The following is a 25229-nucleotide window of genomic DNA, read 5'->3' on the forward strand; positions in this document are numbered from 1 at the left end:
TTATGAACAAGCAATGTACCTGTAAAAATAAGCCCATAAATAAAACCAGTACTATTTTAAAAGCACGTAAGTAGCTTTTTGTAATTACAGGGAAATGTGCTGCCTCCATTCATCATGGCACAGCAAAGCAGCTGAAGCTGAATTTTGCCTGCCACAGACCGAAACCAAATCTTGAGATCACAAATGCACTCATTAAAAAATGATTGCAGGCTAGCACAATTCATCAAAAGCTGAGTTGTGGCCCAGTAGCTAGAGAATGGGAACAGCTATTTGAGAACTACGGGGAATTCTGACTCTAAAGGCAGATCTATCCTACAAACAGACATACCAGTTTAAATAGAATGCCTTTCCTCAAAGAATCATGTGAATTGTAGCTTGGTAAGGGTGCTGAGAATCCTCTGTTGGACTATTCCTAGTACAGTACAAAGAAAGGGAATGTGTTGTAGGTGAATTTCCTGTTGAGACTTGTAGTTAAAAACATAACAAAGATTTGGGAGGAACAGGAAAGCCATGGCAGTGCACAAGTAAAAAGGCATCACAAATTAGCTTTTAGCATTGATGCAGGGGATCCTTGCTGTCCAACGGCACTTTTGTTTCTTAGAGAAATAACTTAGAAAAGAAAAAAAGAAAAAAACCCCACAAACCATCCATAATATATTTTGTGCTTCTTTTGGACCTAGCTTCTGCAATATGAACAATTCATAACTATTATGAATGGGTGAAATCTTGTGAGGAAAGCTGCTATTGTATGAAAGCAGTCAGCAATGCTACAGATGGAGATGGCAGCTTTCATGACAGCAGGTTTCATACCGCATGAAATAAAAAAAGCCATAGAAATGGAGAAAGGAAAGGGGATGGTAACATGCACATGATCCAGCAAAAATGAAGCACTTGCTTACCAATCCCATTAACCACAACTGGTTTTTTTAAAAAAAATATGTATAAGGGCATTTGTGCTTCTGTGGAACAATAAAAAGCAGACTGTGAAACAAAGCGTGTGAAAGTTGATTGCAAAGAAGTTGTGTTGCAATGGCAGGTTCCAATGGCTTTTGTGTTGAGTGGTTAGTCTGGAGAATATGTCTTCTGGCCATAATGGCTATTGGAGGCAATAAGCTGTGTATCACAGGTGGGGAAAGTGCTGTTGCACTCTGGGTTTCATATGGGTATCTGGTTGGCTCATTGTGAGACATTGGGACATTGGCCTGATCCTACAGGCTCTTCTTATGATTTTCATGCTTCATGTGGCAGATGAAACCCAGTCACTTGCCTTTGCGTGTTGGGGGGAGAAACCATGCCTTCCTTTCCTCTGCTCGTCTGACCTCTGATGTCACCAGATGTTCATTTGATGAGCCTAGCATTCAAATAGGGGATAGGCACATAAATTCCAGTGCAGATAAACCCACATTGCACAGGTGAGCCCTGGATTTTACTTTGGAGATGGATTTTGCAATCTGGGCCTACTACACACACTGGATTTTAGGCACTTACAAATGTTGCACCACATGGGGACATCCACATGCCTTTTTGTCATTTCAGTCAGACTGAACTGTGCCCAAATTTCAGTCTAGCAATTTTAATGGTTTTTTCACGATCTGAGTTTTCAGGCTTTCATAAACATCCGCCATTGTTAAGAAACTGATAATTAAGTTGCAAGAATGGGAATCCAGCTGCAGCATGGCTTTTCAAAGAAAATAAGTCTCAAAATATTGGCAGTTCTCTGCAGGGCATCCCCCCCTCCACTTCTAAATGGGAGTATATATTGAATATATCCTATTGTGCAAAGCTTTAAATTGTTGCCTGCAGTCCTGTCTTGATCCCATTGCAGGTCACAGAAGTCCCAATGGCTTCAAAGGATCACAAAGGCTATGTGTGCAAGGGCTCAGCAAGGCCTGTGTTTTTCTGCAGCTATTATTGGGTAGTACCGACATGGCTGCAATATTAACAGAGCAAACATCACGTATTGTGTAGAATTATACAGCACATTCAATAACAATATGTCACAATTTACACTATTTACATTGAAAGAATTAAACAAATCTACCAGAACCAAGGAACCCAGAACAGGATTTTATTTCTTTGGGAAATAAAAACCATTTGGCATTTGTATTCCCCAACTATACTACAATTAACTCTTCCCCCTCTGCCCTCCTTTATTCATATAGTACAAAATGCAATGTACTATAATTAAAGCACCGAAGTGCATACCTTTCAACATTTCTCTGATGAAAATAGGGATGTCCCATTCCATAAGGATAATTTTACTATTTCTACCCAACACATCTTACTGTGATCACTGCCTTGTTGTGGCGAAGGAGCTTGAATAACTCAGAGGAGCTATGAGCTATGCTGTGCAGGGCCACCCAAGATGGACAGGTCATAGTGGAGAGTTTTGACTAAACATGATCCATCTGGACCAGGAACTGGCAAGCCACTCCAGTATCCCTGCCAAGAAAACTCCATGGACAAAGACAAAAGGCATAGAACAAGATGAGCCCCTCAATTTGGAAGGCATCCAACATGCTACTGAGGAAGAGCAGAGGACAAGTACAAGTAGATTCAGAGCTGATGAAGCAGCTGGGCCAAAGCTGAAAAGTTGCTCAGTTGCGGATATGCCTGGAAGCAAAAGGAAAGTCCAATGCTGTAAAGAAAAATATTGCATAGGAACCTGGAATGTAAGAACCATGAACCTTGGTAAGCTGGATGGGGTCAAAAATGAGATGGCAAGAATAAATATTGACATCCTGGGCATCACTGAACTAAAATGGATGGAAATGGGTGAATTCAGTTCGGATGACCATCATATCTACTACTGTGGGCAAGAATCCTGTAGAACAGAGGTTCCCAACAAAATTTTCTCAAGGACCCCTCATCGAGCCGCTATTGTGACAAGGACCCCCATTAATTCCTAATATTAAATCTAATTCCTAATTCCTAATCTAATTTTTCCAGTAATCTTAACACTGATCTTGGAAGGGTTAGGTTCAAGGGACGCCGACAATTTAGGTTCAATGGACACTGACAAGATCGGTTCGAGAGTCACTGACTTACTTGCTTGAACATCAAATGCATTATCTTCCTCTTCATCTGTAGGCCTTTGTCGTTTTAACGAACCACTTTTTAACCAACGGTCCATTTTTAACTACGCGAACTGTAGCTTCCGCGAAAAACAACGCTTTGTTTACAAACACTACTGTTTTGCAAAGAGGCAGTGCGCGCCAGGGAGGAGGGAGGGGAATGAGAAGACAGGGTACCTGCGCAGTAGCGCACAAATGAAGCCGACGCGTGCAAAGCATCTTGGGGAGGTGAGCGTTAGTAGAATGTGCGCGCTGCCTCTTTGCAAAACAGTAGTGTTTGTAAAGCGCCACCTAACGGCATACAGCAGAACTACTGCCTCTATCTAATTCTAGTTTTGCGCTAGACTCTGCTCGTGCAGGAAGCAGCCAAAACAAAAAATCTGTTATCATACGAAATATATTTAATATATTTTTTTATTCTAATAGCATCTTGCGGACTCCTCTGGCATAGCTTGCGGACCTCTGGGGGTCCGCGGACCACCTGTTGGGAACCACTGCTGTAGAAGAAATGGAGTGGCCTTGATAGTCAACAAAAGAGTGGCAAAAGCTGTACTGGGATGCAATCTCAAAAATGATAGAATGATCTCGATACGAATCCAAGGCAGACCTTTTAACGTCACAGTAATCCAAGTTTATGCACCAACTACAGGTGCTGAAGAAACTGAAATTGACCAATTCTATGAAGACTTACAACACCTTCTAGAAATGATACCAAAGAAGGATGTTCTTCTCATTATAGGGGATTGGAATGCTAAAGTAGGGAATCAAGAGATAAAAGGAAAAACTGGCAAGTTTGGCTTTGGAGTTCAAAACAAAGCAGGGCAAAGGCTAATAGAATTCTGTCAAGAGAACAAGCTGGTCATCACAAACATTCTTTTCCAACAACACTAGAGATGACTCTACACATGGACATCACCAGATGGGTGGCATCGAAATCAGATTGATTATATTCTCTGCTGCCAAAGGTAGATAAGCTCTATACAGTCAGCAAAAACAAGACCTGGAGCAGACTGTGGCTCAGATCATCAGCTTCATATATCAAAATTCCAGCTTAAACTGAAGAAAGTAGGAAAAACCACTGGACCAGTAAGAAGAAGAAGAAGAAGAGTTTGGATTTGATATCCCGCTTTATCACTACCCGAAGGAGTCTCAAAGCGGCTAACAATCTCCTTTCCCCTCCTCCCCCACAACAGACACCCTGTGAGGTGGGTGGGGCTGAGAGACTTCAAATAAGTGTGACTGGCCCAAGGTCACCCAGCAGCTGCATGTGGAGGAGCAGAGACGCAAACCCGGCTTCCCAGATTACGAGTCTACCGCTCTTAACCACTACACCACACTGGCTCTCACAATCTAAATCAAATCCCTTATGAATACACAGTGGAAGTGAGGAACAGGTTTAAGGATTTAGATTTGGTGGACAGAGTGCCTGAAGAACTATGGATGGAGGCTCGTGACATTATACAGGAGGCAGCAACGAAAACAATCCCAATGAAAAGGAAATGCAAGAAAGCAAAGTAGCTGCCCAATGACAAAGAGAAGGCAAGAAAAATGCAAGGGAGATAGTGAAATATACAGGAAATTAAATGCAGATTTCCAAAAAATAGGAAGGATAGACAAGAGGGCCTTCTTAAATAAGCAATGCAAAGAAATAGAGGAAAACAACAGAATGGGAAAAACCAGAAATGTGTTCAAGAAAATTGGAGATATGAAAGGAACATTTCGTACAATGATTACCATAATAAAGGACAAAGGCAGAAAGCACCTAACAGAAGCAGAAGACATCAAAAAAAGGTGGCAAGAATTCACAGAGGAATTATACCAGAAAGATATGGAGGTCTCGTACACCCCAGATAGTGTGGTTGCTGACCTTGAGCCAGACATCCTGGAGAGTGAAGTCAAATCGACCTTAGGAAGCACTGCTAATAACAAGGCCAGTGGAAGTGATGATATTTCAGCTAAACTATTTAAAAAAATTTAAATGATGCTGTTAAGGTGCTACACTCAACATGCCAGCAAGTTTGGAAAACTCAACAGTGGCCAGAGGATTGGAGAAGATCAGTCTACATCCCAATCCCAAAGAAGGCCGGAAGAAATATCAACAACCTCAGATATGCTGATGACGCAACCTTGATGGCAAGAAAGTGAGGAGGAATTAAAGAACCTTTTAATGAGGGTGAAAGAGGAGAGCGCAAATTATGGTCTGAAGCTCAACATCAAAAAAACTAAGATCATGTTCACTGGTCCCATCACCTCCTGGCAAATAGAAGGGGAAGAAATTGAGGCAGTGAGAGATTTTACTTTCTTGGGCTCCATGATCACTGCAGATGGTGACAGCAGTCACGAAATTAAAAGACACCTGCTTCTTGGGAGAAAAGCAATGACAAACCTAGACAGCATCTTAAAAAGCAGAGACATCACCTTGCCGACAAAGGTCCATATAGTTAAAGCTATGGTTTTCCCAGTAGTGATGTATGGAAGTGAGAGCTGGACCATAAAGAAGGCTGATCGCCGAAGAATGGATGCTTTTGACTTATGGTGCTGGAGGAGACTCTTGAGAGTCCCATGGACTGCAAGAAGATCAAACCTATCCATTCTGAAGGAATCAGCCCTGAGTGTTCACTGGAAGGACAGAGCCTGAAGCTGAGGCTCCAATACTTTGGCCACCTCATAAGAAGAGAAGGCTCCCTGGAAAAGACCCTAATGTTGGGAAACATTGAGGGCACAAGGAGAAAGGGACAACAGAGGATGAGATGGTTCGACAGTGTTCTTGAAGCTACCAACATGCGTGTGACCAAACTGCGGGAGGCAGTGGAAGATAGGAGTGTCTGGCGTGCTCTGGTCCATGGGGTCACGAAGAGTCGGACATGACTAAACGACTAAATAACAACATCTTACTGGGTTGCCCCAGCCACTCTGGGCAACTTCCAACACATAAAAAATGTAATAAAACATTAAACATTTTAAAAAACCTTCCCTATATAGAATTGCTTTGAGATGGCTCAGGGTCTGATAACCTCATACCCTCCAACATTTCTCCAGTGAAAATAGGGACATCCTAAGGAAAAGTGGGACATTACAGGATCAAATCAGAAACCAGGATAGCTTCTCTAAATCAGGGACATCCCTGGAAAATAGGGACACTTGGAGGGTCTGTAAGTGTAGCCTGACCCCATGCATGCTTACTTGGAGGTGGGGTGATCTAATTGAGTTGGGTGGGGCTTTCCCCCCTCCCTGTAACATACAAGGGCTGAGCAAGATACCCTTTGCTACCTTTTAGTTTCATTCCTACACACATTCATTTCATGTCATTCATGTAGCCAATTCTGCCCACATTTGACAAAGGACCATAATCCCTTTGAGCTAAAAGGAGAACTGGGTGCCCATATTCGTTTATTATAGCTATATATCGCATTTCCTTCATCTTGCTCAAGGAAATTGTTACGGAGGGCTTGAAAGATGCACCGGTTAGAAAGACAGACAAGAACTGTATTGTGTCTCTCTCCAACAATAGAAATGACACTCAACTTCATCCAGGTACAACTAAGTCCAGTGCCTCCTAGTTTTACACACACACACACACACACACACACACACACACACACACACCACTCATTTCAGGCATTTATTATTTATACTGTATTACATTTATTTACCACCTTTTTCTGCCAATGAGCTCCAGGTCGTGTACATGCCCCCCCCCATTTCATCCTTACAACAAGCCTGTGAGGTAGGTTAGGCTAAAAGATGGTGAGCTCCATAACTGAGGCTTAGAAGTGCAGTCATACACTGGTGTATTCAACACGTGTACAGCATTACACGGAATCCATACTCCATTTTCTCAAGCCCTTTAGTCCACATGTTGACTTTTAAATTAACCACGTGTAGTTATTTGCAATAGACTTGTTCACGTTGCACTGAACACAGGCACAAGATCCCTGTACACAAGAACCTAAAAAGAGCCTGTTGGATCAGGTGAATGACCCATCCTGCTCTCACAGTGGCCAACCAGATTCCTGTCGGAAACTTTAAAACAGAACCCACATACGAGAACACTCTCCCTTCCTGTGGTTTCCAGCAACTGGTTTTCAGAAGCATTACTGTCTCCAGCTGTGGAGACAGAGCATAGCCATTGTGGCTGGTAACCACTGATGGCCCTTATCCTTCACCAGTTTGTCTCATCGCATTTTAAAGCCAACCAAGTTGGATGCCCACGAGTTCTAGTGTTACGAGAGAAAGTTTTCTCGGCCCCTTTGCTCCATGTCACTTCCACACACACGCCACAGAAGTGTTTGTACGAAAGCGTGTACGCTTGTCGATTTGCACGGCTCAGCTTATTGCGTATACAAGCACGACGACCTCACACTCACTGAATGTTTTGCATGTGAGCAATTGTAAAACTGTCAGCAAGCTGCTGCACACCCACTGCTGGATGTAACACGTGAACACCCTTAATGACGACATTCGCACGTCTCAGCGTTAACGTGTGAACAGCCCTAACCATAATGGCTGACCCACAAGGTCACACCTAGTGAGCTTGGAAGGCCAGAGTGGGGATCTGAATCTGGGTGTCCCACTGGCCTTCAAGCTCTTCCCTCAGCCACCAGCAGCCTCCAGAGCGGCTCTTGGCGCCAGAAGCGGGCAACTCCCATGTGGCTCCTTCTGCCTCCTCCTATTCGCGGAAGGGAGAGCCTGAAAAGGAGGCGTGCGCGGAGAGGCGGCAAAGGGCAGTGCTGTGGTGTACTGTGTATGTACTAAAGCCGGCCAAGTAGGACGGGGGAAACTACCAGAAGTGGCGGAGCGCTGCCTGCCTTGCCTCTTCTCCTCCTTCTCCCTCTGCGGAAGAGCATCCCGCCCTGCTAATGGCTGGGAATTCCACGCTGAAGGTCCCTTCGAGGTAAGGACCCGCGCATTCCTCCGTGCCCATCCTACCCGAGCCCATCTCTCGCTTCTTCCCGCTTTGTAGCCCTTTCTGCCGAGCTGCCTGCATCCCGCTTTGGCCGGCTCCGTCGGCGCGCGGGACCCTCCCTCAAGGGCGCCGGAGGAGGAGCGGCCGCCTCTGGATCCGGCTGCTGCCTGCTGCCCCGTGCCCTCCTCCCTGGTGAGAGAGGGAGCTCCTCCCGGGGTGAGGGTAGCTGGGTTGGGGAGAAGCTCGCCTCTCTCTCGCCACTCCTGGCCAGCAGCTCCGGAGGAGGGTTTGACTTTAAAATCACGCAAGACACGCACACACCCTAGCTGAAGTGCTCAAGTGTCTTGCGCGCTGCCTGAGGCTTTCTTCAAGGGCGCATTTGGAGATCGGTGACGGAGACCAGCTTGCGAGGGGACGGTAAGGGCTCCAATGCGTTCATGGGGCGGTCGGAGGAGTTGTGCTTGAGTGTGTGTGTTTGTGTTTTGTGCAGAATGACGAGCGGGAATTTAAGGGGGGGGGCGATGCATCGAAAGGCTCGGCCATCTTCCGAATTTTAAACTAGCTGCTGCCAAACCCAGCCTTTTCTTCTTTCCTCATCCCCAGCGCGTTAGGGACACTACTGATAAATAAGGTCCTTGCTGTTCGCCTGCATCGAAATCCTTCCTAAACACGCGAGCGAGCGTTCACCCACGAAACACCCAGCCTAACATTGCAAGTGAAACTCGGTTCATCAGACGAGCTGTGTGTTTTGTTAATGGTTGATCATGTTGCTCATAAATGCGGGAGGAAGCTTTGCTTTTCAGAGGCTTTAGGGAAATGTGACTCTTGGCCGCAGAGCACGTGGAAATGGAAGAAATCCGGAACAGTTGAGCAAACCCTTGGTTGTTACATGTGATATGTTTGTTGAGAATGTTCTCTATTAGGAGGTGAGCCTCCAGGAAATGAATAATAATTAGGTTGGAAAATTGCTTCTTGCCTTGCATGAGGTATCAGAGAATACTAGCAGTGGACAGCTTCCCTAGTAAAACTGCTTTGGAGGGGGGTGGGGTGCTGTCCTGTGATCTTCCTGCGAAATTATTTCCATGAATGGGATTGGCTTTCTCCTGGATCGGATCACTCATTTTGAGACTGCTCTAATGATATGCCCATGTGCCAGAGTGAAGTTAACGTGAATTTCGATGTGCTTTGAAACTGGCCAGGCAAAAAAAGACAACATCAAACACACACATGAAATGCCATCAAGTTCTCTTCTTGCTTTCAAGTCTCAGCGTTTTAAAAAAAAAGTGTGAGTGGCATTTTGGTAACAGGAACTGATAGGATACTACCCTGGTTATTTATCTGTGCCACATTTTTTTATAAGTTGTAGAAACCATAAGCAAAATTGCTTTCAAAAGCTAGCCATCACCATGTAAACAATCTCTTGTGTTGAGTTGTTTTAGTAGCACACACATTGCCAGGTGTGAAGGGCAATGCAGCAATAACGTTTTCTTGGGGCTCTAAGGGAATGCCTGGTTTAATGTGTCATTCAGAATTAAGCAGGTGGAAGTGATCTGGGTTTCAAAGTCGACATCACAGAGTGTCTCCTTCTGAGTATTTCCTTAAAACAACAACACCCTTGTGATTTTGTGATAATCTGTTTTTCTCCTTAAATGTTTTGTTCAAACAGTTTTAAGGACACAGATAGGAAGCCAGGCACTTTCTAATGCATAAAAAACCCGCAATGTTAATGTTCATTACTGTTTGGTTTTGTTCCACACAATGGGCATGCATATATTGTTGCTGGCCTACATACATCTCTCTCTGACCTACATACACAGGTTGTGAGCACAACTGCTACAAGAAGCAAAGGATTTATGGTGTATCCTTTTGGCTAATGAAACAGTTTTCACTGCTTCGGGCTAACCCAGCTCATCTAGCAAATATATAAAATCATTATGCAAGGTTAATGGTGTCTTGGAGGTGCGGTTAAAAATAAACAACCGGACATCTTCAAGCCTCTTCATCCCCTTTTAATGGACAGCACCTGTCTCATTCATACACACTGCAAGTAGCTGAACAGAATACAAGGGAAGCAGTCCTGTGTGTTTTGCAAAACATGTCTCATATTTGAACAGCAGAGGGTGTAAATTAAGAGTCAGTTTCCACTGTGAGAACAAAACTGATAAGGGAAAACATGGGATATGGTTGCTGCAGGCTTTTTAATGGCTTCCTTTTTCAATATGTTTTAGCTTTTTCATTTTGACAAACCAATATTTGAAAAGGAAGTTTAAAGACTAACAAACTGTATTTGCTTATAACCAGTGAGAGCTCTCTTTCATCATTCCATCACAATTCCTTAAAGCGAAAGAAAATTAGCTGCGTAGTAAAACAACTCCAGAGGTAAACAGAAGATAAAACCATGAGATGCCTATAAAGAGCTCAAGGAGACTGTGCTCCTATGGATTTGAGAGATTATGTTAATATTGCTGTTAATCGCTTGCTTGTTAATAGGATCAAGAACCTTCCCACTTATTTCAGATTGTAGGGAGCCCTAAACAAGCACTGGCTCACTGGTGTATTTAAGTGTGTTTTGTGTCCATGTCCGTGTCTGCAAAAGCACACATATGCCTTTGTTGTGCATTATGGTTTTAGCACATGCACTGTGTGTACACATGAAAAACCTAATGTATGCAGCGAGACTAAGATACGGCATATTGTGCTTATTAACTACTGTACTTCAGTTCAAATCTCGAACAGCTGTATTCCGAGCCATTAAGACTGCAATCCTATGTTCATTTGCCTCAGTGGATTCAATGGGGCTTCTTTCTGAGTAAGCAGACATTATGGGATTTCAGTGCATGGCTGCAATCCCAATACACTTGCCGGAGAGTAAGTCCCATTGAACTTAGGGGGACTTAATTCTTAAGTCCCACCAATTTCCATGAATCTGTTTAAGGTTAATGTGCTAGTCCCTTTCACATCACTGATGTCTGGTTAGGGGTGAGGAACCTGTGACCCTTCAGATGTTGCAGGACTACACCACCTCTTATCCCTAACCATTGGTCTTGCTGGCTGGAGGTAATGGACAACAACACTTTGCTACCCCTCCCTTAGTAGTCAAAACAATTTCTGGCACGAGAAGGTTGTTGTTGATCAGGCTTCTAGAATTCTGCATTCTCTCATCTATGTAGTTTCACTCCTCAACATTATTGACATTCAGTTGAGTCACATTTAAATTTTACAACTTCCTGTGCTTGCTGTCATAGAAAAAGTGCATATACTTGTCTTGGCAAAGATGTAATTGCATGATAAGTCCTAAAAGTGAAACGATTCATCTCCCTATGATGATCCATGCCTCTTTACCTGAAGATACCATATCACTCTAAGGCAGTATAAAACATAATCAGATCCACAAATCAGTAAAGTTGCAATAATTGGATTTAAGCAACTTGTGTCTGGGTGTTATGACTTGCTGCACCACCTGGAATGAGAGGTATAAACTGCTTCTCCAGAGCAGTGTCACAAAGGATGATTTTATTAAACTGCTGCTGCATGGATGTTGTGGTAGCATAATAGACATAAATTGCTGCCAGAGAATTAAAGTCCTTGAATCCTACCGTGTTTTTTAAGTCAGCGGAGTAGGGACACTGTCACTGTCACACAAGTATTTTATCAGCCAAATACCATGCAAACATCCTTGCACCAGTGCAGTGTCACAAAAGTGTAGTGTTGCACTGGTGCTGTGACATATCCAGCATGTTGCACAGATGCATTAACACTTGGGTTGGACTATTTCTTGGTATGTGCGCATTCCTCTTATTTATATATTTTTTTGCATATTTATTATGATTTGTGTGGAAAGAGTGCAATTTGGTTGTGCACTTTTTGATGTTTTATGTATTGTTTATGACTACTTTTGTTATGTTTGTAATTATGTGATCCCCCCCCCCATGTTGTATGCCACCTTAAGCATGGTTTTAACTGGAAAGGCAGCATACAAATAATAATTTTAAAAAAGATTGTGGTGTATGTATGCAACTTGCGACAGAGCACATGCAACTGTGGAACTGCCAGGTTGTGCAAAATTTGCACATATTAGATATTGGGGGCAGGAGCAGCAATACCCAGCACAATTAACGGGTACAAAGAATTTCTAGCTTATACAAGTGCAAAGATGGGCCCTCCAGATGTGATTAGACTTCAGCGTCCATCATCTGTGACCATTGATCATGCTGGCTGGGGGGGCTGATGGGAATTGGAATCCAGTGACCGCTGGAGAGTCACAGGTTCCCCATGCCTGTCCTACTGGAATGTTGCAAGAATGTAGAGCCAAAATGTAAAATTTCGGAGCCGAGACAGAACTCTGTATGCTGGCTGATGTGTACCATGCAAGGTGGTGGCCAATACCAATAAGACTGGGTTCACCAGATATAGACATAGTTATTGTCAGCTGCTTCTTGGTGTTGTTTAACTCAAGTGTATTAAGATAATCAGGTGCTCCATAACTGGTCATCATGGCAGAAAGAGCCGACAGTTTCTCCCATATGTAGGTTAACTGCCAAGCAGTAAGCACCCAGTTGTTAAGAAATTACAGCTAAAAATGCTATTTAATTGTGGCCTCACTTTGCAAGCTCTGGTAAGTGGCTCTTTCCAGCGTGCCTCATAAATCATACTTAATGATGTAGTGTTGTTAAGTCCCTTTTTCACAACATGAACTATGAGAGCAATTTGTTGTGAAATTGATTAATCACGGGAGAGCATGCAGCCAATTGTTGGAGCAGAGGGGGTAAATCAAGCTTTGCAGCATTTGCTTTTAGGACCGATGTAGATTAAGCACTGAACGCTTTCCTACCTTGATTTACCTTAAGTAAGGTATGAACTAATACTAAAATGTCCAGATCTATAATTTAAGTAGTTAATTTATTTAATTTAGTGCATAAGCTAAAATAGATATTCATTTATTTAACATCTTTATAGCGCACCCTTCACCTGTCCCAGGGGATCCTAGACTCTGGTCCATGGGCCACCCGTGGCCTGTGGGCTTGGTTCGGGTGGTCCATGGCATGTCCTTGGAAGAATACTTCTGATCTGGATCCTGTAATATTCTATGGAATTCAAATAACAATGATGTCCCTTACTGTCCTGAGCTGTTCATAAGGGCCTTGCTTGTGAGGACTGTTGTGTGTCATAATGGAATGCATATCTCTCTTGTCTGTTATAGGGTTAACTTGTAAAGCGTGGCGTTGCTCCTAAGGCTCCTTGGGGAAGATGGGATTTTAATACAGATGGGTAGGAGTAGCATGAGACTCTTAATCTCAGGGATGTGGGTCCGAGCCCCATGTTGGGCAAAATATGCCTGCATTGCAGGGGGTTGGACTAGATGACCCTCGTGGTCCTTTCCAACTCAACATTTATTTGATTATATTATTCTATGTTGCGTGTCTAAGGGGCTCCATGACTTCGTGTAGCCTACTGGCAGAGCCTGTGATTGAAAAGCAGTGTCTATATCTGCAGTAAGGTAAAGGTAAAGGTAAAGGGACCCCTGACCATTAGGTCCAGTCGTGACCGACTCTGGGGTTGCGCGCTCATCTCGCATTATTGGCCGAGGGAGCCGGCGTATAGCTTCCAGGTCATGTGGCCAGCATGACAAAGCCGCTTCTGGCAAACCAGAGCAGCACATGGAAACGCCATTTACCTTCCCACTGTAGCGGTTCCTATTTATCTACTTGCATTTTGATGTGCTTTCGAACTGCTAGGTTGGCAGGAGCTGGGACCAAGCAACGGGAGCTCACCCTGTCGTGGGGATTCGAACCGCCGACCTTCTGATCAGCAAGCCCTAGGCTCAGTGGTTTAACCACAGCGCCACCTGGGTCCCTATATCTGCAGTAGCCAGCCTCAAAGTTGCCTGGGAAGAGCAAGTGATTGCTAAAAACCACTCTAAAAATTGTAGCTCTGTGTGAGGAATAAAGATTCCTAACAACTCTCAATACCCTTAAACTACAGCTCCCAGAATTCTTTGGAAGAAGCCATACAAGTGCTGTCATAGTGCTTTAGATGTATGGTGTGAATGTGTCCAGAGAGAGAACAGAATGGCAGAAAGAGAGAGATAAAAGAATGTTTTGGTTTGGCCCTGCCCAGAGTTTGCATGTGGCGCTCTTGAGAGAAGAAAATGTGGCCCACTCCAGGCATTAGATTGCCAAATTGTCTGACCTGGTGCGGCAGCTTCCTACGTCTAGCATTTAGAGCCAGCAAAACTATTGTTCTAAATCTGCAGAATCTGGGTAGGCAATAACTTTCTCTCCATGTGGCCAGGCTTGTGCTCTCAAATTATTTTATTCCTATGGTGTTCAATTCCAACCCCATTGTAAATTATAAAGAAGTGGGATATGCCTGAAGTTGTTTTCTTAATGGAATAATTGCCTATGGCATCAAACCGATAACAAGCTGTATGTGTAGAATGTAGCTTGATAGTTTAGGAGCAGAACTGCAGGTGGTCATAGAAACAATATCTTATTAGCTAGGGATGCATAGTTAATCACAGTGCAAATTAGAGGCAGATGTTCAGTTGTTGTCCATCTTGCCTAGGTTGCATTTTGTACTGACCTCTGGCCTCAGCTATAGGACAGAGAGATTGCAAAGGAGCTGAGCACTGTGTATTAAGATAATCCACACCTGAAGCATTTGTTTCCAGGGAGGGTAGCTGAGGAACTGAAAGAGAAGTGAAGAGACATGAAGTTCTAGGGCTTATAAGTAGACTACAAAATTAACAAGTCAGCGGATCCAGATGGCATCTACCCAGGGTTCATAAAGAGCTGTACTATGAAAATGCTGATCTTCTAAGAAAAATATGCAGCTTGCCATAAAAATTGGCCTTGCTGCTGAAAGTCTGAAATCTAGCCAACATAATGGCTGCATTTGCATGTCATGATGAGTTGCAGATCCTCCTAGCGGTGCATTAATAAAACTGATAACACATTTGCAAAGCTAAGCAGGGTCTGGTATGGTTTCAGATTGGAGGAGGATTGCATTGCGGGGGGTTGGACTAGATGACCCCTGTGGTCCCTTCCAACTCTACCATTCTATGATTCTATGGTTTACCATGCATTAATCTACCATGCCTGCTTTGCTACTCCCCATTCATGTTGGGAAGCAATAAACTGTCTTATCCTTATGTGTGAACCAGGGGTTGTGGTTCATACACCCGGAATGAACATTTAAGCTAACCAACCTGTAATTTCGTGGATTCCCATATATCCCTTTCTAAAAACTGGCATTGGCTGGATTAGCACATCCCAATATACATAAACTGCGGCACAAGGCAATGGTGACCGGTTTACCTTTCCTTCCCACTCATCTGCAGAGAAAACAAGCCGGTGTATTAGTGGGAAAACAAGCCGGTGTATTAGTGGGAAGCATGATTAAAGATAAAATTACTAAGCATACAAAGGAGCAAAGTTTGCTGAGGAAGAAGCGGCGTAGCTTTGCAGAGGGTGGCTCGATGAAATTGTTCACTCAGCATGTGGCCACATTGAAAAAACAAATTCCACACCAGGGATTATTAGGGAAAGGGCTGACAGAAAACCTGCCAGTACCATGCCTTTATATAAGTTTGCGATGCAGCCACGTTTGGAATGCTGCATACATTTCATTCAGCCCACCCCCAAATGATGGTATAATGTTCCGAAAGGAACAAGAAAGGATACCCTCAAATGATCCTGATGTCCTCCATGGAAAGGCTGCAGTATCTGAGGATTTTTTTTTATTTTTTTTTTACATTTAAGTGGGAAAGTGACTCAGCAGGGGAGGAGATGGTAAATGTTTAGGAAAAATTGGTTGGGGATAACTTTCCCCTGTCTCATAATGCTAGGGATCATCCAGTGAAATTGAAAAGCAATAGATCCAGGTCAGGCAAGAGGAAGCACTCCTTTGCACAATACAGAGTTGATTTATTATGGGATTTGCTTTCGTATACTTTGATTTCCACTGGCTTAGAGGGATAAAGGAAACCCATGGGACAAAGGAAACTCAATCAACAGCTATTAGTAATGATGGCTCTGTGCAGCCTCCAAATTCAGAGGCAGTCTACCACCATAGCTGCCAAGTTATCCCTTTTTTTAAGGGATTTCCCCTTATGCTGAATAGGCTTCCTCGCGAGAAAAGGGAAAACTTGGCAGCTATGTCTACCACTGAATACCTGATGCTTAAGATCAACGAGGGGCAAGTGCTCATCTGCTTTCAAACCCAGCTTTCAGGCTTCCTGGAGGATCCAGCAGGACTCTTACATTTAGACACATATGAATATAAAAAAAGGTAAACAACCCCTAACAGTTCTGTCCAGTCGCATACGACTCTGGGGTTGCGGCGCTCATCTCGCTTTACTGGCTGAGGGAGCCAGTGTTTGTCCACAGACAGTTTTTCTGGGTCACGTGACCAGCATGACTAAGCCGCTTCTGGCGAAACCAGAGCAGCGCACAGAAATGCAGTTTACCTTTCCACCGGAGCGGTACCTATTTATCTACTTGCACTTTGACATGCTTTCGAACTGCTAGGTTGGCAGGAGCTGGGACAGAGCAGCAGGAGCTCACCCTGTCGTGGGGATTCGAACCGCCGACCTTCCGATCGGCAAGCCCTAGGGTCAGTGGTTTAGACCACAGCACCACCTGCGTCCCACATATATATGGCTGATTACAGGTAGGTAGCCGTGTTGGTCTGGGTCGAAGTAAAAAAAAAACCAAAAAAAACTTAGTTGGTCTTTAAGGTGCTACTGAAGGAATTTTTTTATATATGGCTGATGTTTTAATTAGTTTGTTTTAATCATCTTGTCATCCCTTAGAGAGAGTTCAAACTCAGCTACATTAGTAAAGAAAAACATTTTAAATATGTCGTAACACTGCCATCAGATGGCACTGTAGAGTTCCATCTTTTGCCAATGTGATTTCCCCTTATGAGGTTTACTACGCATTTTCCTGAAACATTTTTTTTAATGTGTCTAGATCCAGCCCTGCTGTGCTGTGTTAGAGGAGTCAGAATAGGTTGTGCATCAGTAAATCTTCTTTCTATTGATTTCAGATGGCCTCACTGTCCTTTGCGACTTTACACCTATGTCAGTACCAGTTGAAGGCACAGAACAGGTTGAGCAATGTATGTTTTGTTGCCATTTCTAGAGTGATGTGGATTATTAAGCCCATGAATACACCTGGCTCACCTTACACCTTTGAGTGAAGGAGGAATATAAAAGGCTCTTGATCTTCTTTGAAGAAATGCCAGTGAGTTAAGGCTGTGCTTGCTTTTTTAAAGAAAGATCTGATAGCTTGTGAAGCTGTGTTGAAACATACGCAGCCAGAGCTATTCGTGATCTTGACATTTTAACTTGGAAACACCATTTCTTTTTAAGATTTTGGTGGAATGGAATTTTTAAGATTTTGGTGGAATTCAAAATTTGATTGACATGTGGGTAGCTCAGTTGGTTAGAGTGTGAGCCTGATAACACCACGGCTACAGGTTCGATTCCCCTGTAGGACTGTTGCATATTCCTGAATTGGAAGGGGGTTGGACTAGATGATCCTTAAGGGTGCCTTCCAACTCTGCAATTCTATGATTCTATAATAGTTAGAAGTAATAAAGAAAGTGTGGAGTGGGATATTGACTAGCATGGAGTTGCACCACTCCTCATTTATTTGTAACATTCTATATGAGCTTCCTATCAGCCCCCCCAAAAGACCCCAAGCCATCTTGCATTGAAAACAACTCTTCACCCCCAAGAAAGATCTGATGTTCAGGTTTTACTTGTGCTCTATGGGTCATATTTGGGGTCAGAATATTAGTTTTTTAACTAAATCTTTGCATGTGCAGGGGTTTTCTTCCAAACCTCTGGAGAAGATTTCAAGGTGGTGCAGGGACCAGAAAAGTAGTTCTGTTTCAACCAGCTGTTACCTGCCTGACAGTCCCAGGTGCTTTATTTTATAGCTGCCCTGTAAAAGAGGCTTTCTTGAATATGTTTGAAAATTGCATTGCTTAATCAGTCACGTGATTTACAGTACTATTTCAGTTCTGTAAAAAAGAAAAGGGGGGAAAGCACCCCTTTTAATCTAGAAGTATGCCATCAAGACAAGGTCTCCGTTTTTTATTTAATGAAATAGAAGCAGGCATTCAGGGCCTGGAAAAGAAAGAAGCAAAGAATATGTGTTAAGCTACAATTACAATGGCACAACTTTCCTATTCAATGTTCTCTGTTCTGTGTGCAGGTGATGTGTAGCTGAAAGGTGGTATTTCAGCAGGTGTAGAACTCTGACAAAGATAAAATGCTTCTGCAAAATCCCATTATGAGCACCAAGTGAAGGCAATGCTACATTTTTTTTTACAGAAAGCTTGTGTTTAGTAAAGGTTGGTTTAGCCTTGACCTGTAATACCAGAAGTGCATATCTTTTTATTACTTACCTTCTCTCAATTAGACCACAGACGTACCCCCGAGAACAAGCGTACAAGAGCCGTAGTCTGCAATCTGAAAATCTTACAGAATTGGGCCACAGCTAACATTTACATTATGCATGGGATTCACATCCAAAACAAATCATGAAAACATTTGCTAGAGGTATTTATAGCTGTCATTTTACTAACCATCTGTGCCTTCACGGGAGTATACACATGGTTAGGAGCGAACAAAGCTCATGATAGCAGCCAGTCTTAACTTTAAAATCACAAATGCAACTGGGGAAACACACACACACACATTTCATTTATCCAGACCTCAGGTGTCTATATCATAGAGTCAGTGTGGTATAGTTTATAGTTCTGGATATAGACTTAAGAGACATGGGTTCAAGACTTCACGAAGGCTGCCATCATAAACACCTTTCCTGGGGATTAAGTCCCACTGAGCTCAATGAGGCTTACTTCTGAGTAAGCATGCGTCAGATTGCACTGTTAGTCATAAAACTCATCCAGTAACCTCATACCAGCCATTATCACTTAGCCAAACGTACATCACAAGGTGATGTTATCTTACATCAAACAATTTCATCCCTAGAAAATGAGTTTGTTTTTCTAAGCTGGGTCTCCTATCCAGCCACCTGGAACAATCTGCTTTCCTGAGAACAGAAAGAGGAATTCACTTTGAAAGGTGGTTTAGATAAAACTCTCATAAATAATTTGTTCTGCTTACAGCTTACATTACCTTAAGCTGAAACAGTGCATGAGTTAGCACACTAGCTTCCCCCCACCTCTTAGATACCTGAATTTACATTCTGTTTTACCTAAAGAAACCTTACCAGGGACTTTCCAAATTAATATTGTATTTTGCCTTATGGTTATTCAGAGGCTCTTGTACTCACAAAAAGTCTACCGTCTAAAAAATGATTTGGTTTTGATATAATGCAGAGGAGAGAAAACATACCTCCCTGCATGAAATAGAACAGGCATGCATAGGTCTACTTTAATTTTACTCCTGACTGTTGGAATATCCAGGAAACCTTGTTTGTGTCAGTGGAAAGTAGTGTTTCCATGTAATGAGGGACAGTGGAGACTGTAGTGTCTTTATGATATATGGTTTATTTACACATATGTACAACCTGCAAATCAGTTTACTGATACTTTCTGATAATGTCCCGCAATTGCTGCAACCTGAGGGATGCACTCAGTTTAACACCATGTGGCTATTATCATTCTTAAGGCAGCTACTGTCATGGTCTACAGCTTTTAATCTTTTAATTATCACCATAACCTTAGCATTTCAAAGAAGGAACATTGCTGCACCATGAAAGGGGACATCTTGATAAAGTCAGCTACTGAATCCCAGTGAGCATAGTGCTCTTTTAGAATTAAAACCAAGATACAATGGATCTTGCCCTGTATCACATTCATCAGCGGAAAATGAGATTGAGAAACAGCACAGTTACTTTGCAGGCATGGAATTACAATTCCAGCCAAGTTCACTGTTCTAAGAACAATGACGAGTTCACATCTACAGACTTCTGAGAGACTTATAAACCTTTAAGGCCCAGTTCTGATGTAATGGGGAACAGTGATTTCCCACTGTATTGCAGTCATACCTCTGTTTAAGTATGCTTCGGTTTAAGTACTTTCAGTTTAAGTACTCCGCGGACCCGTCTGGAACGCATTAATCCACTTTCCATTACTTTCAATGGGAAAGTTCACTTCAGTTTAAGTACACTTCAGGTTAAGTACAGACTTCCGGAACCAATTGTGTACCTAAACCGAGGTACCACTGTAATTACCTATGACAGGTTGTGGACTCTTGCACTCCCCTTTTCCCACTTTGCCTTCTTGCAGGTCAGAGGAAGAGCTTATAAGCGTTTGTTTCCAGTTCCCAAGTCCGCTTGCACAACTAAACTCCTCCCATGGGACAGTCCCATTGCATGGACAGACTTCGTTGAATCACACCCACTGATTGCTCATTCCAGAGAAAGCTGTGTCACCTCAAATATGTATCTTTTCTTGGATAAATTATATCGTGTTTGCATTGATGAGTAGTCTGAGACAAAATAATTCCCTGCCACTATTCTCTAGCTATCTGGAGAGGGGGAGCAATGCTGTTAGGATCCAGTGGAGCAAACAAAGAAACAGTTTGTAGTAAGTTTGAAGTCAGAAGCAGAATGAGTTGAGAATTCAGAGCTGTGATTTTTAGTATTGTTATTTTTTTTTGTCTACTTATTTTGTACATCAAGCAACCAAGAAAACAATCTATGTGGTCATTTCCCCATCTCTTGGAATTGAGAACACACTGTCTTTTCAGGATTCACATGCAATGTATTGGTCCACATACAGCCAATCACTGTCTCCAAACATCTGTCTAGCACTTTAGGCACCACTGCTGATTCAGATGGAACAGAGAGATAGAGTTGGATTTTGTCTACATACAGTACTGGTGACACTGCATTTCAAATCAGAGATAGAGAGAGAATTGTAGAGCTGGAAGGGACCACAAGGGTTATCTACTCCAATTCCTTCCAATACAGGAATCTTTCACCCAACGTGAACCCACAGCCCTCATATTAATAGTCTCACGATGTACCAGCTGAGTTATCGTGACTGCGTCTCCTGATGACAGCTGCCAGCGGCTACATGTAGACTGGAAATAGCATGAAGGACAAGATGGAACCCTCTGAGATGCTATAGGAAAGCTCCCATGTCCTTGAACAGTGCCCCTCCATAACTTCTTGCTGGAAACAGCCCTTGAGGTAGGAGCAGAACCACCCACAACCTCCAATTCCTTGATACCAAAAGCTGCTGAGAAGCCGAGAAGAATGAGCAGGGTCCCATGACCAGTTCTGATGCCAAACTGAAATGGACCCAGATAATTCAGCCTCCACCAAGCGTACCTGAAGCCACCTTCTTGAGTACCTTGACCCAAAAGGGGATGTTTGCCCTTTTGTTAGAGAAAAGATACAAAAGCATGCTCTGCTGGTCTACTGTTCTGCATTAAAAATTGTTGGATATGATTCTCTTATAGCTTTTATTACATTACATATAATTTTGGCTTTAGGACATTGATATTACATCTTGTTATATAAAAATATATAATAGCAATACTATAATTATGTCACAGATGATTAGATGCAGGATTATAATTATGACAATTATGCCAATGGTGGAACCATATATTATGAGATGATAGGTTCAAAGTTTATGATTGACCGTCACCCTAATGCAGCAAGAGAAATCTGCAATTGAAAGTGGGCTTCCACTCACAAATCTTCACACAAGCCACTCTACTCAGTGGATGGTCAGCACTATCAGTACCGGCAATGGTGACCAGCTGTTGTGGAGGAGAGGGGAGCAGATGCCACACGCTGTTCAAGTGGCCATTGGGTCTCAGGCATGCAATCAACAATGTCATTGTTTGTGTTGATGGGTTGGGGTCATTCTGTCATCCCTGCACACTTTGAAGTTTGCATAGGCACCTACATGCATAAAGCAAAGTGTTTTGTTTCCATTCACATGACCCAATTACCTTTGTTTTTCAGTGTGCGGGTTCATGCATGCATATCCCCTATGCATGCTAAGCCTAATGCAGGCATAGGCAAACTCGGCCCTCCAGATGTTTAGGACTACAACTCCCAGTACGTTTCCGAGCACAATTCAAAGTCTTGGTACTGACCTTTAAAGCCCTAAACGGCCTCGGTCCTGTATACCTGAAGGAGCGTCTCCACCCCCACCATTCAGCCCGGACACTGAGATCCAGCACCGAGGGCCTTCTGGCGGTTCCCTCATTGCGAGAAGTGAGGTTACAGGGAACCAGACAGAGGGCCTTCTTGGAGGTGGCACCCGTCCTGTGGAACACCCTCCCAGCAGATGTCAAATAACTATTTTACATTTAACTATTTTACATTTAGAAGACAACTGAAGGCGGCCCTGTTTAGGGAAGTCTTTAATGTTTAATGCTGTACTGTTTTAATATTCGGTTGGAAGCCGCCCAGAGTGGCTGGGGAAACCCAGCCAGATGGGCGGGGTATAAATATTATTATTATTATTATTATTATTATTATTATTATTATTATCCGTAGCTAACAGGACCAGTGGTCAGGGATGATGGGAATTGTAGTCCCAAAACATCTGGAGGGCCGAGTTTGCCTATGCCTGGTCTAATGCATAAGCAAGGGCCTGGATGCAATTTCCCACTTCTTATAGGATTTGAGATCAGTGTTGACGTGTTCACAAAATATAGGTCTTTTTTGCAATCCTTCCGGTACAAATTGTGGCCTTCCAATATTAATGCTTTAAATTCTCCTTGGGACTATACAGTTTCAGATTATACCATTGACTAGGAAGCTTATCTTTTTCTATTAGATACTTTGCATATTATATCTTTCTTTCTTTGAAATTCCATACTTTGTGATGCATTTGTGAGAGATTATTGGGGATTGGAAGTATGAATGATAATATAAAAGATAGCTAAGGGCATCAAGTGTGAAGCAGTGCACAAAAAAATAATCTACAGTAATTGCATGAATGTTGTACCATTGTGGTTAAAGCTGCCAGCTTTTAAGACAACATTTACTATTTAACAAGTGTTTGGAATGAAGAATATCTTTGACATCTTTGACACTTGTCAAAAAGGGAGTGCCGTGAATAAATACGCAAAAATAACCACAGCTTCCCAACTGGGTTGACAGTTATGGTAATGTTAGCAGCTGAAATGCAGAATAGGAGCTTTCATTATGGTCAACTATGAGGAAACCATTTTGAGCAGCCTTAGCCAACCTGGTACCCTCCAGATATTTTGTACCACAACTCCCATCGGCCTCGGCCAGTTTTGTAATCACATGCATCTGATGGGAACCAGGTTGGCGAAAGCTGATTTAGAACATTTTGTCCAGAAACTGCTCAAAGGGCCAACAAACTGCACATACACAGCTTCAAGTCAATTCTTATTAAGAGAAGATTGACTCCACAGAGTGGTGATGTACGGAGGTTGTCTTAAAAATGGTTTCTCAGCTTGCATGAACAAGTCACATTGGGTGCATATTGAGAGTTGTTTGTCGAAAGAAAGGAACGCTTCCATTGCTCACACAATTAGTCACAGCACTAAGAGCAGCAGGATACTTACTTATCCTCAAGGCTAGAGAGCCTAGATAGCATCACATTTTTCCAGCGGTGTTAAAGGAACAAGGATACAGATTGCTTAATAGGAAAGTGGATTCTTTGTCAGCAAGGGAAGCTGGGACTTGGAGACTTTGCGCATCATAATAAGGGCATGTGATAATAATTCCAGTGATTTGTCCTAAATGCTCAAAATACATCATATATGTACATGTTGCCTCAACTGGTCTTACAACAAGCTTGTGAATAACCTTCCTAAATCCAACCAGTGATTTCACAAGCATTGGAACTTGACCTGGGAACATCCTCTTGTTACCTGTGAGGTTACATTAACTTGTGGCTGACTGTACACCAGCAGTGAATAAAAAATGTTTTGTTTGGGGGTAGCCAATAAATAATATGATGCCACAATGTTTCCCTCAGGCCTTGTGGTGGGCACACACACCCCATGTGCAGATTGCAGGACTTGAGCCTAGGCATATTAACTCTCTCCCCCCCCCCATGTGTCATGCTCTCATTTCTGTTCAGCTCCCCTATGGCTGCTATTGTTAAAAAAAAAAGAACACATTTAATGCATTCACGAATTTAACCCTGGGAGTGTTTTGGCCCTCGGGCTCCTTATTTTCTCACTTTCTCCAGCTGTTAAAATGGATACTAACTTTTTAGAGAGATGGCTTTTACACAAAATTGTTTCTTACATTTAAAAAATTGCAGTCTGGATATGTTCCCTTGTTGTCAGAACAGTGCGGGAACATTTGACTGACTACAGCTTGCGCTCCAACACTCTTGCCGTTGCTGCCAAGGGGAAGGGCAATAGTAGAGGATCTGCTTTGAATGCAGAAGGTCCCAGGCTCCCAGTACGTTTCCGAGCACAATTCAAAGTGTTGGTGCTGACCTTTAAAGCCCTATATACGGCCTCTGTCCTGTATACCTGAAGGAGCGTCTCCACCCCCATCGTTTAGCCTGGACACTGAGATGCAGCGCCGAGGGCCTTCTGGCGGTTCCCTCACTGCGAGAAGCAAAGCTACAGGGAACCAGGCAGAGGGCCTTTTCGGTAGTGGCGCCCGCCCTGTGGAACGCCCTCCCATTGGAGGTCAAGGAGATAAACAACTACCTGACATTTAGAAAACACCTAAAGGCAGCCCTGTTTAGGGAATCTGTGATATTTTAATGTATTTTGGTATTTGCTGGAAGCTGCCCAGAGTGGTGGAGGAAACCCAGCCAGATGGGCGGGGTATAAATAATAAATAAGAATAAGAATAATCCCCAGTGTCTCCAGTTAGGGCTGAGAAAGAACCCTGTCCGAAACCTTGGAGAACCTCTGCTATTCAGTGCGCAGATAATACTGAGACTGATGGACCAACGGTCTAACTCAGTATAAGGCTGCTTCCTTTGTTCTTAATGGAAGAGCTGTGTTTGTGTGCACATGAGACTGCATTATCAGATCAAGGTGCCAGGCCTTGGAAACTGGCTCATGGTCACTATTGCAGTTGTTCATTTGTTTTTACCCAAGCTTGTGCCATGTTCGGTTGCAGTCCAGTCCAGCATTGGATGTTCATACAGAGAGCCTGCCAGTCACAAAGAAGAAAAATGTGGATGCATGAAGAGGAGAGTCAAAATTCTGCACTTCTAATTCCTTCAGAGACCAAAGATAGCAACGCTACTTCGCTTTCAGAGGGTCTTACCTTTTTTATCAAACAACTCGTTTGGCC

The 25229-nt window shown here is 43.1% G+C and overlaps 1 protein-coding gene across 3 annotated transcripts in view; it reads left to right on the plus strand.

The window, feature by feature from the left end:
• The first annotated feature begins 7828 nt into the window (after positions 1-7828).
• SPHKAP (SPHK1 interactor, AKAP domain containing) overlaps positions 7829-25229 on the plus strand; it is an 81484-nt gene continuing 64083 nt past the window's right edge. For 2 of the 3 annotated variants that reach the window (XM_035133407.2, XM_060274526.1), the window contains exon 1: positions 7829-7968. In XM_035133407.2, coding sequence (XP_034989298.2) covers positions 7934-7968 — 35 coding nt within the window. In that variant the 5' untranslated portion in view covers positions 7829-7933. Of the gene's footprint in view, positions 7969-8151; positions 8398-25229 lie in introns of those variants that run through there. The other variant, XM_060274525.1, reaches the window with a different exon arrangement.

The sequence above is a fragment of the Zootoca vivipara genome, chromosome 5 (genome assembly GCF_963506605.1).
Source record: "Zootoca vivipara chromosome 5, rZooViv1.1, whole genome shotgun sequence".
Taxonomy (NCBI): Eukaryota; Metazoa; Chordata; class Lepidosauria; order Squamata; family Lacertidae; genus Zootoca; species Zootoca vivipara.